This window comes from Argopecten irradians, chromosome 11 (genome assembly GCF_041381155.1).
Source record: "Argopecten irradians isolate NY chromosome 11, Ai_NY, whole genome shotgun sequence".
NCBI lineage: Eukaryota > Metazoa > Mollusca > Bivalvia > Pectinida > Pectinidae > Argopecten > Argopecten irradians.
The window spans coordinates 3,717,416-3,733,767 of record NC_091144.1 but is presented as its reverse complement, the minus strand read 5'-3'; the positions used below and the strand labels follow the sequence as shown (position 1 = coordinate 3,733,767).

General features: G+C 33.8%; 1 protein-coding gene across 5 annotated transcripts; it reads right to left on the bottom strand.

Annotated features, from left to right (window-relative positions):
- Positions 1 to 2,278: 2,278 nt before the first annotated feature.
- Positions 2,279 to 15,742, bottom strand: LOC138334318 (arsenite methyltransferase-like). 5 transcript variants are annotated; one of them, XM_069282962.1, is made up of 10 exons: positions 15,671 to 15,742; positions 12,539 to 12,722; positions 10,899 to 11,049; positions 9,814 to 9,950; positions 9,057 to 9,126; positions 7,873 to 7,954; positions 6,903 to 7,034; positions 6,310 to 6,449; positions 5,732 to 5,863; positions 2,279 to 5,316 (listed from the first exon to the last, which is right to left on the bottom strand). In XM_069282962.1, the coding sequence occupies exons 2-10, from the start codon at positions 12,700 to 12,702 to the stop codon at positions 5,224 to 5,226; spliced, it is 1,101 nt and encodes a 366-aa protein (XP_069139063.1). In that variant the 5' UTR covers positions 12,703 to 12,722; positions 15,671 to 15,742; the 3' UTR covers positions 2,279 to 5,223. The 5 variants fall into 5 exon arrangements, with proteins under 5 accessions (XP_069139063.1, XP_069139064.1, XP_069139066.1 ...); XM_069282963.1 differs by lacking the exon at positions 15,671 to 15,742 and adding an exon at positions 15,302 to 15,444; XM_069282965.1 differs by lacking the exon at positions 15,671 to 15,742 and adding an exon at positions 14,984 to 15,081.
- Positions 15,743 to 16,352: the final 610 nt, after the last annotated feature.

The following is a 16,352-nucleotide window of genomic DNA, read 5'->3' as shown; positions in this document are numbered from 1 at the left end:
ATCCACCTTGATAGTAGACATATTATTATAATGTTATTACTCCTTCTTGTCCAGCTGATCCACCTTGATAGTAGACATAATGTTATTACTCCTTCTTGTCCAGCTGATCCACCTTGATAGTAGACATATTATCATAATGTTATTACTCCTTCTTGTCCAGCTGATCCACCTTGATAGTAGACATATTATCATAATGTTATTACTCCTTCTTGTCCAGCTGATCCACCTTGATAGTAGACTTATTATCATAATGTTATTACTCCTTCTTGTCCAGCTGATCCACCTTGATAGTAGACATATTATCATAATGTTATTACTCCTTCTTGTCCAGCTGATCCACCTTGATAGTAGACATATTGTCATAAAGTTATTACTCCTTCTTGTCCAGCTGATCCACCTTGATAGTAGACATATTATCATAATGTTATTACTCCTTCTTGTCCAGCTGATCCACCTTGATAGTAGACATAATTAGTACATAATGTAATGTTTTACTCCTTCTTGTCCAGCTGATCCACCTTGATAGTAGACATATTGTCATAATGTTATTACTCCTTCTTGTCCAGCTGATCCACCTTGATAGTAGACATATTATCATAATGTTATTACTCCTTCTTGTCCAGCTGATCCACCTTGATAGTAGACATATTGTCATAATGTTATTACTCCTTCTTGTCCAGCTGATCCACCTTGATAGTAGACATATTGTCATAATGTTATTACTCCTTCTTGTCCAGCTGATCCACCTTGATAGTAGACATATTATCATAATGTTATTACTCCTTCTTGTCCAGCTGATCCACCTTGATAGTAGACATATTATCATAATGTTATTACTCCTCTTGTCCAGCTGATCCACCTTGATAGTAGACATATTGTCATAATGTTATCTCCTTCTTGTCCAGCTGATCCACCTTGATAGTAGACATAATGTTATTACTCCTTCTTGTCCAGCTGATCCACCTTGATAGTAGACATAATGTTATTACTCCTTCTTGTCCAGCTGATCCACCTTGATAGTAGACATATTTTGTATATTTTATTACTCCTTCTTGTCCAGCTGATCCACCTTGATAGTAGACATATTATCATAATGTTATTACTCCTTCTTGTCCAGCTGATCCACCTTGATAGTAGACATATTATCATAATGTTATTACTCCTTCTTGTCCAGCTGATCCACCTTGATAGTAGACATATTATCATAATGTTATTACTCCTTCTTGTCCAGCTGATCCACCTTGATAGTAGACATATTATTATAATGTTATTACTCCTTCTTGTCCAGCTGATCCACCTTGATAGTAGACATATTATCATAATGTTATTACTCCTTCTTGTCCAGCTGATCCACCTTGATAGTAGACATATTATCATAATGTTATTACTCCTTCTTGTCCAGCTGATCCACCTTGATAGTAGACATATTATCATAATGTTATTTCTCCTTGTCCAGCTGATCCACCTTGATAGTAGACATATTATCATAATGTTATTACTCCTTGTCCAGCTGATCCACCTTGATAGTAGACATATTATCATAATGTTATTACTCCTTGTCCAGCTGATCCACCTTGATAGTAGACATATTATCATAATGTTATTACTCCTTCTAAATACTTTCACTATTGCTCAGGAAGAAGGGAATACATCACATCGACGCGATTTCATACCAGATATACTTGTGATACTCCAGAAATATGATCTACGAACATACCTCGATATGTACCAACAAGAGATAATATTTGCAGTAAAAAAGAGTGGAAACGGACAATAAAGAGATCCGCTTCAGAAACAATTCATTAAAGCTGTCAGTGTCAAACGACAACTCTTTTGACCATTTCGACATACAAACCAGTCCGAAACATGTTAGAAGTGCTTACTTCGTATGCAATGTTTTGACGTGCGCTCCCAAGCACCAAATCCGGCAATGTGCTCTGTGTAAAGGAAAATATGGGGACTCGGTTCGTCACGTTTGTACTTGGTCAGCGACAACCGAGTGACCACGGCCCAGATGACTTACAAGATGAGGAATTTTTTATGTTTCTTAATTGGCGTAGATTTTCCTGCCCTAAACCGTCTAGACAACAATAGAAGATACAATTGAAATGTGCCGGCTTCGTCAGAGAAACGACTAACAAATACTTTGCTATGTGAGCATCAAAACAACTATTGTAGCTATTGCAACCATCTCCATATTGGAGGAATTAAGGACACACATCCGATGAAACGGAAACATAATAACAATTACATAATAATGAATGAAACAAAATAAAAGTTGATTACAATAATTTTATTATCCTCTATAAATCAAGTATTAACAATCCGTTGCTTTTTACAACAAATTAAAGAAAATAAGTGCATACAAGTGAAAAATTCCAACACGGTCTTTTACGAAAGAACACACATATGGTGAATGTAAGCAAATTAAAATTGATATGTCTAATACGATTACCAGAACAGGAAGGAAATCATGTTTGTGTACTATGACAATCAAGATGCTTCTCTACTTAAATCTTAAATCATTACATATTGGGTTTTTACTTTACCATTACATTAGTGTATAGAGCCTAAATGCAGTATCAATCAATCTGATTGATTTTTTGCATTAACACTTGTTGCTTGTAAAGCACCATCAATGGTCAATAACGGCAAGAATATTGCAGTCTGTATATAAACAAATTGATGTCTTAACATTTAACAAGTGGAACATTGATAGCAAAATTTTATTATGAATTATGAACATTGATGAGCTCAATAATGAGTCAAATGAACTTGATTTGAATGAACTTGAATGATTACTTGAAATAAACGGAAAAGAACAAATAAGCATAAAACAAAACCATGATTTTACCACTGAATATCTGATGTGGTAGAATTTTCACACTCTAGAGAAGTGAATGAAACTTGGTATGTGTTACACTACACGTGGATGTGATACAAAAAAATCTAATACACTCCCATCTTACTTCGTTGCGAACAACAAATGGAAGACTCTCTGAATATAATATATAAATACACGTCTTTACATTATAACAATTAATATAAACTAGACGCCTTCCTTTTCTCCAGTTTACACAGTATAGTTTTAACAACAATAGATTTTGTTAACTTATTGTCAAAAATTAATGTACTGAAAATTTACTTGATACAAACTTAGCATAATCAAGTAACCGATCATAATGCTTCTTACATAATAAAATCAAAATAGACCCCAATCAAAAAGCGTCTTATAGCATAATAAATGAACCAATCATAATGATTCCTACAAAATAATACTAACTAAAAAATGAAAACTAATTAAAATGATTCTTAGCTTAACATCAGAAAATAATCGATCACAATGTTTCTTACAAATTAATACTAAGATGGTAACCCATCAAAATGATTCTTATAACATAATAAATGAACCAATCATAATGCTTCTTACAAATAATACTAAAATAGTAAACAATCAGAATGTTTTTTAATATAATAAAGGAACCAATCATAAAGCTTCTTACATTAATAACACTAAATATAAGCCATAAATATGCTTCTTAACATAACAAAACAACCAATCATAATGCTTCTTACAAAATAACACTAAAATAGAACCAAGCAGAACGCTTCTTAGATACTAACATTGATTAGAAACCAATTAAAATGATTGATGTAAAAAGTTTTGCGTCAATATTGTTGCAGTTCTATGAAAGAATGATACAAAGCACCTATTAACTTAAGCTAATTAAGTAAGCCTTAATAAAGCTGTAACAATGAGTAATTCCATATCTAAAATCAGAAGCTATCTATAATAACAAAAGTTACAGGTATGACCATCAAATAGATCAGTTTGGGAATGTGTATTCAATACACTATATATAAAAGTTTAAAAGATGTATTTTATGCTAATGACAATTGATGAATACTTACAGTTTACTGTCAAAGCTTTCTTACCATATTGTAACAAAGGAGCACATTGCAGTACATTACACAAAAGTGATTGATTAAGTTCCCTGATAAAAATCAATAGCTAATTTTAGATATTTTTAAAGGCCCATTACTTTTCTGAAACGGCTTTTATTTTTTTTAAATTGGAATGTTAAACGGGATCGATAATTTTGTACAGTCGCAAAAGTAATGAATTTACCGTTAATAATACACGTATCATCACCTTCTGAACAATTTGATAACAATAGATAAAATGTAAATTTTCATAACATGTGTTGCTTATGTTTCCCGTCATTGTCCTAAATATTACGCGATAGTTGACTATCACTGCATTAGAAGGCAAATCAGCAAAATGACTCTCCACTGTTGTCACATATATAGAGGTTCATGTTGTGAACCTCTTTCAGGCCATCGGTGTATATTTTCTGATGCTATTAATGTTTTTAAGAAACCTTTATGTTTTGCTCCGGAAAGGTAGTGGGCCTTTAAAGTTTGAGATACCTGAAAATCCAGCGATACACAATTAAACTTTTTCATGTTTTAACCAAAATTCAAGTTTCTTGTTCATAAAACTGGAGTGTTTTGTAAATGCATTTTTTCACACCTGTTGCTCGATCATCCCATGTAATATGTCAGCCTCTTTCTATGTGAATTTGATTACTTCCTCCTTACTCTTAAACTACCCACATTCATTTTTTTATCATACCACTACCTGTCTTTGTATGTTCTTGGAAAATTAAATTTCCTTCCCCCTATTTGGCTATGAATAACCCTATCACAAACCCAATAATCATTCCTACTCTTAAAATAACACTATCAAATCATGCTCCACCGCTGACAAATGATAACTTTTCACTATCAAAAACAGGAGCAGACGACTTAGTGTTTTTCTTGAATTACAAAAGTTACTTACTTAACACCATTACCACTGGCATTGAAAATTTTGAGCTTCTTATTTTACTTCAAATTAAAGTTACAAAAATTAAATAATGTTATCACGAAAAGATTCCGTGGCACCATATCATATATGGAATAAAGTACTGATTGCACATGCACCAAAGGCAAAATAAAATATTTTTATATTATTTTTTCTGTAAATTAGACATATATATACACGATTAAACACCAATTATTGTTCAAGTGATGAAAATCATTTATGCTCTGTCGGCGGTGGAGTATCTTTAATATTGAATACTTGTTTTTTTAATCATCATCAATAATTCCATCTCACTTGTAAAGTGCTACAGTTAGTGACAATATAGTCATTGCTCTCTGTACATCAGAAATCTATTCTTAGCAACATGCTTTACTACTAGGACAACAGGCAGGGGCGACAACCTCTCCTTTCTTGTTCTTCTCTTCCAGATATACAAATGGATCCTCCGCCTACAGACAAGATTGAAAAGGGAGATCACTCTGTAAGTTCAACTACTGGTAAGTCATGGTCATCAACATCAATATGCAAGTCACAATACTACTGCTTTCAGTCATGATTTTATTTGGACTGTCATTTTTTAAATTAGCTCAAAATGTGAAATTTTCATGCTTTATTTTTGACTATAAACATCCCAGAAGAATAATTAGACCCAAATAATTAATGCTACTGTGTTAAGATCTGAGTATGCAAAGACAAGTTACAGTAGCCTTCACTTATTCAATCAACATATCCAAATACTTCAATATTATGACCAAATAAAAATATAAAATATCAATATAAAAATAAAAATATAAAATATAAGATTTTTGGGTGTTGAATAGTTTAATTTATTTCATCAAATTTTCCTAATTATTTCCCAATTACCTTGGAGTCTTCACACGAGCCAGAGTCACCACAAGATTTTTTGACAGGTGGTTGGAAATCAAACTCCTCACAAAACCTTGAAGCCTTCAGAGCAGTAGTTATAGAACCATCTACAGCATTGATATCATTGGTCTACAGAAATGGGAAAAAATGAATAATTATGTATATGGTGTGTCTCGACTAGAGGACAGAATTAAGAGCTTTGTCCCATAAGATAACACTCAACACAAGGCAAAAGTGATACATTGCTTAAAAAGATACAAGAAACTGTTGGGAGTCATAACTTAACATTATGACTTAATTGGCAAATAAAATCTCAAAAGCATGTTTACCAACCTTAAGTTTTGGTATCAAATCTAGTTATCTAATTTCAGTTAAGTTTAGTCTTGAACATCTTAATTTAAACAAGTTTACATTGAATACGTTTGGAAATGTAAAATCTAGTATAACACATAACCTTAAGAAAAGTTTTCTAATAGAAATTTCATTTTGAGATCAGATCTACTATATAACATATTTTGAAATAAAATTTTAGTTTTTCACATGGTATTTTAAATCTTAGTACAGTACAAGTTTACCTTCAGTTTAGTTTTGTAATCAAAGTTAAACTCTTCCTCATACCCAGGTATGTCTCCGTTGTATATTACTTGGGTACCCTCACTCTGTTTGGCTGGCAACTTAAACAAGCGATATGTTACTGATGCAAATTTGGCATCTCCTACAATAGAACAAATTACAAAATTAGTCTAAATACAGTCGATTGCATTTTATGTTTTTTTTTTTTTAAAGTAATTAACGAGCAAATTTGAAAATATAGACAAATTATTCTACACCAATATTTACAGAAAAATTATTCAACACAACTGTTTCCTTTCAAATAATTTAAAACATACTATAAACAAGCCTTTTTTTCTGATGTAGACTTCGTTTGTTTGTTTAGATAGTGCCTCGATTACAAGAAATTCTACTAAATATTTTTATCATTTCTTAAAGGCAAACAAAATGTATGTTTTACAAGCAAAATGAATATTAGAAAATCTGAGATTATTTGTTTTGAAAACTAATTACAACTTAACATTGTTAGATATATATAATGATTTTAATTTGGTCATTTTACTTTATTATCATATGATAGGTTGTTTTACATGTTACAATACAAACTGTTACCGACCTAAAACAGCCTTGAAGTCATCGCGGTCCACCGGAATTGGTGTCACACTGACCATATAAGGCTTACTGAAGCCTATCTCGCTGGCCAGGGTGTGGAGTTCCTTCCACCAGAGAGCTCCAGCTATACATTCACCTTGTAAAAACAGAAAGCACTCGCTTTAAATTATCTCCTGAAACATTCTCATCTATCTGAGTTACTTCCCTTGCTTTCTCTCTATCAGTATATCCTGGGCCGTTTTCGTTTATTCGGAACAACCGGTTCGATGTTTGTTAAAGTCATTATTTCATGTGTAAATCCTGACGAACCTGCAGTTTTTTTATACAGGCCTATGAGGGCTTTGTCAAGGCTCGTCTGTAAACAATATAAAATCACCAGGTCCGTCTTTAATCAATAAACGAACAACTATAGGTCTAACCAGTCAAACCGCATAATCTAAAACGGCCCTGATCTATCCTCGGTTTCACTTTGTCAGTATATTCTGATCTACCTGAGTTACTTCCCTTGGTTTAACTGTCAGTATATTCACTTTGTCAGTTCATGTATATCCTGATCTACCAGAGTTACTTCCCTTCGTTTCACCCCGTCAGTACATCCTGATCTATCAGAGTTACTTCCCTTGGTATAACTCTGTCAGTATATCCTGATCTATTAGAGTTACTTCCCTTGGTTTCACTCTGTCAGTTTATTCCGATCTATCAGAGTTACTTCCCTTGGTTTCCCCTCCATAGACCTGAATGCTCCTAACTTTCATTTACACATGGATGTCGTTATATTTCCTAATGATGATTTAATGGATACAGATCTTATATTTCTTGTAGTGAGCAAGATAGACTTGAGTACTGTAAACCAATTTTCCTTCACAGCTACTTCAATTTCAAGATATACATATCAAAGTTTATCTTAATCGTGATTATCTAATTTCAGCAATATAAATAAACACATAGTACTTCCTTCTATTTAACATACATACCCCATAATACTTTGTGTTTGCGTATTGATTCATCTAAAGTCCTATCAGCATACACATCACTGAAGAAAAGCTCACCACCTTCCTAAACGTGGGAAACAAACATAAATCACCATTTCAGGTTTATTGCAGTACATTTACAATTGCCACTGTTTCTGTATCGATAAGCTATGTTGGGACAGATTTGTTTGTTTCTCAATAACTTGAGTGCAGAACGTGACCCGATTCGGTGCGTATGGATACATGTAAACATTGGCGGACTTCCTTTGACGTTGCACAAAATCACATGTCAATGTTTACAAATAACACATGTACGAGACAATCGGAGACATGCAATCAAAATTTTTTAATTTTTTGAATGTGTTATTGCTATTAGACATGAATAACATGAATGAAATATAAGAACTATCTTTGTGACGTCATAGACAAAAAGGGCGGATGAAGCTGTCACTAAATGGCACACTTTTTCTGAATGGCTGTCATACACGGAGAATCATGACTGCCATATAATTTTGACTGTGAATAACACACAGAAAATGTTTTATCTGATGTTCTAGTTTATTTTATGGTTTAAAGAAAATATTGTTAATATAAGGATTAACCTCTTACTTTTAGTTTATGAGATGATAAACCCAATGGAGCAGTCGGTAAATTGCACGTAAACGCAAATATGCAATTTACCCCGTGCTCCATTGGGTTTATCATCTCATAAACTAAACAAAGTAAGAGGTTAATCCTTAAATACACTACATAATTACAAAGTTAAGTCTAGTACACTTTGTATGGTCAGTGAAATTAGAGCCAAATAGTGAACATAGGAAAATGTGAAATATTTTTATCATTATAATAATATTAATAATTCTTACTCAAGGAGTTAACATGATTATGGGTACAGCTGGGCCTACAGTTTCATGATCATTCCTTAACTTTAAGGAATTCCTCAACTTAAATTTCTCCGTAGGAAAGCATTTCGCAATTTAAAGAAAAACCTTAAGGAAGCTAAGGAGCGTTCCTTTATAAACCAGTAATACTTTCCTGTTCTATAAAGTTATGGAATTCCTTAAAGTAAAGGAATTCTTTAAAGTTAAAGAATTCGCCTAAGTGAAGGAATTCTTTAAAGTTAAGGAATTCCTTAAAACTATAGAATGTTCATATACTTTAGCCCTGGTGTATTTATCAGATCTTACCTTGAGGACATTGTAGGACTCCTGTAGGACAGCTTTCTTATCTGGGGACAGATTCACCACGCAGTTAGAGCTAAAAAAATAAGTTTTACTCATCAGTAAAATACTGAGACATTTTAGACTGGCCACCATGAAGACTCTAGAATACCAAACCAATAACTAAACTTTTCCTAGATAAGTTTTGTCTTTTGAGATACAATGCATTTAGTTTCAAACTAGGGGGAGATAATCTAGTATTAAGAACTCTGCTGAGAAAATCTTATCAATAACTTCGAAACTGTCAAAATTTGTGTTACAAAAAAAGTTTCTACACACTGTATATATATGTATAGTTGTTAAACTTCACTGTGTACAATTCTGCAACTAACTGCTTGGGACTTATTTGCGAGGTTGAATTGGGATTGATAAAAATATTTAGCGAAATTAAATCTACACAAATATTAGCAACTCAGTCAGTAAATCATGTTAGTTTTCAGCAACTTTACATATTTTGTTCCTCTGATCTTGAAAGTTAATCTTCCTGAGACAACTATTAAACTTTTTATCTTTTATTCATGCAAACCCACAGTCAAACTATCATTCTTTTCCCCATGATTGTTGCGCTGAAATGATGTTAAGGTCATTAAATTGTTTGAACCATGCAGTTTTTATGGTGGGCATTTATGATTAAACAAATATAAATCTTAGTATATCATTCCTCACAACTTATGTCTATATCACTTGAGTATATAACTCAGTCAGCAGCTGACAATATACTTACACGATGATGTCGTAGTTGTTTGATTGAATGCCTGCCTCTGTCAGTTTCTCTATATATCCCTTGACAAAGTCAATATTAGGTTTGGTGTACCCAAACTTCTTGGTATGATACCCAATGTACTCACGGGCGATATCCAGCTGGTCAGGACAAATCATACGAGGCAATGTCAGTAAATGAATAATATTATACATGATTATTTATGAAACTGCTCATGCAATTATTTGATAAGATATCAACTTGCAAACCTTTGCCCTCAAGTACAAACTTCTATCAATCGCAGAAGAATTATCCACTTTTTAAACTTTTATCAAGTCAGATATATAACTAATTTGCAACAAAACAAAAACAAAATGATATTTGCCACTGGATCTTTGCTATGAGTAAAATCTATCACATAACTAGACAGTTCAGCTATGTCATAAGGCCATGTCATAAATATCGTACATGTAAGACACATGTGTAATGACACTCTTGGAACGTCACAGATAATAATGATGTCATGATCAAAATATGGCGTCGCACATTTGTCTTGGTAGATGGAAACGTAAAACCAGAGCCTGATTTTGCCATTCTTATATAGAAATGAAATTGAAAGTGTTGGCTACATAATTTGAAATTGATTAAACCCCTTTAAAGATGCTCCACCGCTGACAATTAAATGGTATTTTTTCACTATCAAAAACAGGACCAGACGATTTAGTATTTTCTTAAGTTACAAAAGTTACTTACTTTACACCATTACAAACATTGAAAAGTTTGAGCATATAATTATACTTCAAGTTTAAAATATAAAAAAATAATTGATTGCATCCTGAAAAAATTCCGTGTCACTATTTCGTATATGTAATGATATAATGATTGCGCATGCACCAAAGGCGAAATAAATTATTTTATATTATTTTTTGTGTTAATTAGACATATATACACACCATTAAACACCAATTATTGTTCAAATGATGAATATCATCTATCTTCTGTAGGCGATGGAGCAGCTTTAATAGATTTCCTATTACATAGTCACTCATGTAAGTACCTCTTTATACCACATACTAGTATGATTTGTTTTCACTGTCTATAAAATCTACCTGTTCGTCTGTCATATCTATTCCTGTCACATGACCAGCTGGTCCGACTAACTTGCTGAGAGCGAAACAGTCGCGCCCACTTCCACTGCCCAGATCAAGGATCTTCATCCCCTCTAACTTCTCTGGAATCACCAGTCCACACCCATAGTACCTAAAATCATGTCATCATTGGTAAATATAATAGAAATATCAACGTCATCATTGGCAAATATCTGGGGAAATGTCAATGTCATCATTGGTAAATACATAGGAAATATCAACGTCATCATTGGTAAATACATAGGAAATATCAACGTCATCATTGGTAAATACATAGGAAATATCAACGTCATCATTGGTCAATACATAGGAAATATCAACGTCATCATTGGTCAATACATAGGAAATATCAACGTCATCATTGGTCAATACATAGGAAATATCAACGTCATCATTGGTCAATACATAGGAAATCTCAATGTCATCATTAGCAAATATCTGGGGAAATGTCAACGTCATCATTGGCAAATATCTGGGGGAATGTCAATGTCATCATTGATAAATGCATAGGAAATATCAACGTCATCATTGGTAAATACATAAGAAATATCAATGTTATCATTTGCAAACATCAGGGGAAATATCAACGTCATCATTGGCAAATATCTGGGGAAATATCAACGTCACCATTGGCAAATATCTGGGGAAATATCAATGTCACCATTGGCAAATATCTGGGAAAATATCAATGTTATCATTGGCAAACATCAGGGGAAATATCAACGTCATCATTGGCAAATATCTGGGGAAATATCAACGTCATCATTGGCAAATATCTGGGGAAATATCAACGTCGTCATTAGCAAACATCAGAGGAAATATCAACGTTATCATTGACAAATATCAGAAGAAACATCAACATCACCATTAGCAAATATCTGGGGAAATATCAACGTCATCATTGGCAAATATCTGGGGGAATATCAACGTCATCATTACCAAACATCAGGGGAAATATCAATGTCATCCTTGACAAACATCAGGGGAAATATCAATGTTATCATTGGTAAATGTCAGGGGAAACATCAATGTAATCATTGGCAAACAATTGGAAATATCAATGTCATCATCAGCAAATGTCAGAGGAAATATCAATGTTATCATTGGCAAATGTCAGGGGAAATATCAACATCGCCATTGGCAAACATTAAAAGAAATATCAGCGTCATCATGGTTAAAGCAAATTACAATAGTAACTCTGACATTACTCCTAGGCTTCACATGTATGAGTCTGTATTCCATGTGATTACAAAAATGTACTTCGGGTTGATATACATGTACATCTAATTAAGGCATACTGTTTCAAAAGTGTCTCGATATGCTGTACTTCTATCATTGCTGCATGGATCTCTGACATTGGAAAGAAAACTGTTTAGAAAATTTACATCACTGTCAGGAAATTTGTAGTTTATTACATAGTACATCCCAATAAGTAAAGATATATAAGATAGAGGGAATTAAACAGTAAAATTATCGACAGAATTTTTTTTCCATTTGATGGGACTTCTGGATATGACATCATAGTGATCATACAGGCTGAATTTTCACAAGGATTCCTTGACGCAGGATTGCATTAACACTCATGTTATAATTTTCCTTACTTTGAAGTAACAACCTCATGGACAAGCCCGATGGCCTCTTTAACAGGTCGGGTGACCTTTCTCCCCGGGGCCACACAGGCCTGAGTCTCAAGGTCATTTACAGTCTTAAGTTTCTTTCCATAGTATTCCTTCACACTTTCTCGAACTTCAGCTTCAGAAGACATGGTAGACTTTATGTGGAAATCTTAAGAAGAAAGAAGTTAAAGCACAAAATGGTGAGTTCATGTTTCTATAATATGGTTATATTTTCTTCATTTCATTCATAATATCTCACATTGAATTGTGAAACTCATAATTTAAAGTACATACATGTCTGTATGTGCATTTGCATACACTTCTAACGTTAAAGGGACAATTCACTCAGGCTAATTCTTTTACATAACCAAGAAGCAAAATATAGCATAAATGTATTGTTCTACATTTCTTATGAAACATATAACGTAAAACATTGACAAATTCCACAACATTGTTAAGTATTTTAATTAATATTGTTGAAATATCAAATTGTTGATCAATACGATTAAGTAGGTGCAATATGGACGCTGTACCCGTACCCTAGCCAAAGTCACGCATGTTACAAATGAACTACTTAACCACTGAGAAGATGATAAAATGATTTTTAGACAAGACAATTCACCTAATAATGTAAATATACTACTGTCAGAGCGATTTGAGCAGTTCTAGACAACAGTTGTATTACTTTACGAGCAAGGGACAAGGTTCGACATACAAGAAGTTCGACCACAATGTGTAATGGCGGACAGCGAGCGAGTTTGAACTTACAACACACATGTCACCACTATGAGCTTTTCAGGCATATCACAGTAAAACCGACTGATCTAATTTCCATTAGAACTCGGGTTTTTCCGATATATGTACAAATTTTAATGTTCTCTTAGAATAAATTGTCTCTTTAACGTTGTTGGAAGAGATAACCTCTTTTAAAATAAGAATCTCAATGAGTGATGTAAAATACATTTAATGTTGATGGAGACATTTGGAGTACAGATCAGTTGTTTCATATGGTGGCTGATATTGGCCATGTCGCATTGATGACTCTGCCACGTATAGTTTGACAATGCGAAAGTGCACCAAGCAAAGAGCAACAATGCTTCAAGCGAAGTACAGTCTGCGTCTTTAAGCACTAGTCTAATGCCAACGACTAGTAATTTTACATCTGGACTATAGTGCCTATTATAATGAACTAGTTCGACTGAACTAGTGGTTCTTCACCCAATTGAAATCAATATAAAATACTCTATTCACAATAATGTTATTGTGAAAATACCATATGAAACAACTGATCTGTACTCAAAATGTCACTGTATTCTGTATACAATTATTTCATTCTGAAAGCATCATTTTGTGAGAATTTGCCTTTATGAACACATCTATTCAGAGTGTATTTTGGGTAAAAAATTGTAAAGAGTTGATGACTGAAATGCTGAAGTAAAACGTCTGTATATATTTAATTTGGACTAGTGATCATGATTAAATAACTAGACTACTAATTAATAGTCTAAATGACTAGCAGCCAAAAAACACTAACGTCACAGACTGGAAGTGTGACAATATGCCATACAACAGTGTTTTTCACATGGTTCATTATCACACTGTCACATGGCACATATATATAGTCGCTTTTTTGTTTAGACGCATTGTCGCACTATTGCATGGCGATGTCGTCAATGTGACATGGATGAAATCAGCCACCATTTTTAGAAACTTTAATCAAATACATTCGAAAATTACATCTGCACGTATATCTTAAATACGTAGGTTTTGAGATACCAAAACGACGTGGGTACAGTACAATTTACCGGCGATTAGTCCCACCTTCCGGTGATTGTGACGTCACGAAACTCGACGGTAAATTGTACTTTACGGACATATCCTGGACCAAGTAAAAAACAATCCATATCTTGGTCTTACAGTTTCGGACGTTTTGAAATGGGACACTCATATAACAAAAATAGCAAAAAGAGCTAGCTCCATATTAGGCTTTCTAAAACGGAACCTGAAACACTGCCCAACTACATGCAAAAAATAGCATATATTTCACTGGTGTGCTCCATTCTTGAGTGTGGCGCAATAATTTGTGACCCTTATATCAAAAAAGACATTGACAAACTTGAAAGAATACAAAGACCAGCAGCCAGATTAATTTCCAACGACTACAAGACCAGGGAGGAAGGATGCGTTACAAGAATGCTAAAGGATCTCAAACTACCATCACTTCAGATCAGACGTGAACAACAGAGACTGACCTTCCTATATAAAGTGGTACTTAACAAAACAACGACCCAAAAGAAACATCAAAGCTAAGTATTACGAAAATCACATCATCACAAATATTGTTGAAAAAAATGTCACCAGAAATTCAATTCCCCTCACGGTACCGACACACAACTGTGAGCAATACAGGAGTTCCTTCTTTGTGCGTACAGTCATTGACTGGAATCACTTAGAGGATAAGGTAGTACGTGACCCAACATTGGATGCTTTTAAACATGCCCTGTAAGATCCTCTCTCTACCATTGTGTTAAAACCGGAAACGGGTTCTACAACATACCATATATATATATAGATAAATATAGAACAAGGAAAAAAAGACCGTGTTTATCCCACTACAGTCATCATCAATGTTAGTCCGCTAAACCTGCCTATATTATTAGGCTTTTTTAATTTTATATATTAGGCAAAAAAAATAAAAAAACCTAATAATATAGGCAGGTTTAGCGGACTACATCAATGTATACTTACAAAAATGTAACAGCTATAAATCGCTGGTCGCTGGTGGGACAGAGGATGCCTACTGTTGAATTCGATGTTACAAAGATTAAAAAAATATCAGGGCGTTTTTATCTTTATGTGGGAGATAACATCTAGGCCACACTTAACATGCGTGACTTTGCTATATTTTTGTACCTGTAAATTGTAATCGACTATATAGCCTGACTACAGTAGATTAGATGTTCTATTTTTTACCCTCGGTACATGCAATCTTGCATTACGTAATTTAATTAACTTGTCTCTAAAATGTCCTTCATGAATCGCAAATTATACTATTACTAAAATACGTTTCTAATGAGTGTTAAATAGGCCTAAAACATCATGTGAAGTTAACCTTACCTGTGTGTGAATGGCCCACGAGTGGATTTGGGTCAAATACGCGTATGGTTAACGGTGCGTCAAACACAGAGCCTGGTGGATATCAACGTAATCATATTGAAAACGAAAGTACAATTTACTAAGTTAAATTTCAATTTAAAAAAAATAAAGATTTCAATTGGGTAAAAGTTCATTTATTACTCAATATACATTGTACTTTCTTACCATTTAGATGTCTCTCTCATGAAAAAAAAAAGATTTTATATATTAAAATATTCCAATGTTGTAACAGGGCGAGAGTAGTGTGCCGCCAGCCGATCGAGGCACCAAATGCAAATGCAAAAGGGCTAGTGTAGTGTGCTGCCAGCCGGGCTCGAACCCGCGACCCCGGACTTACTGGTCCGCCGCGCGTTCTACCGACTGATCTAAAAGGGAAACTCCCCCTAGCGCGAAGCTAGAAGGCGACCCTCTGTATGTGTATCTGTATCTGTTTCGCCGCTATATCCCAATACTGGTAATTTTGCGAACCTATCACTATATTACTAGTAGCTGCAATATTGTAGCTCAAAAGACTTTTTAGACAGAAAATGGTGTCGTCTTTAGCGCTACAATTGGTGCCTATTACTACTAATGGAGCAAAGTAATGATTATGCAAACCATTTTAAAACGTTTCTTTGCATTTTATCGTACTTGTTTGATATCG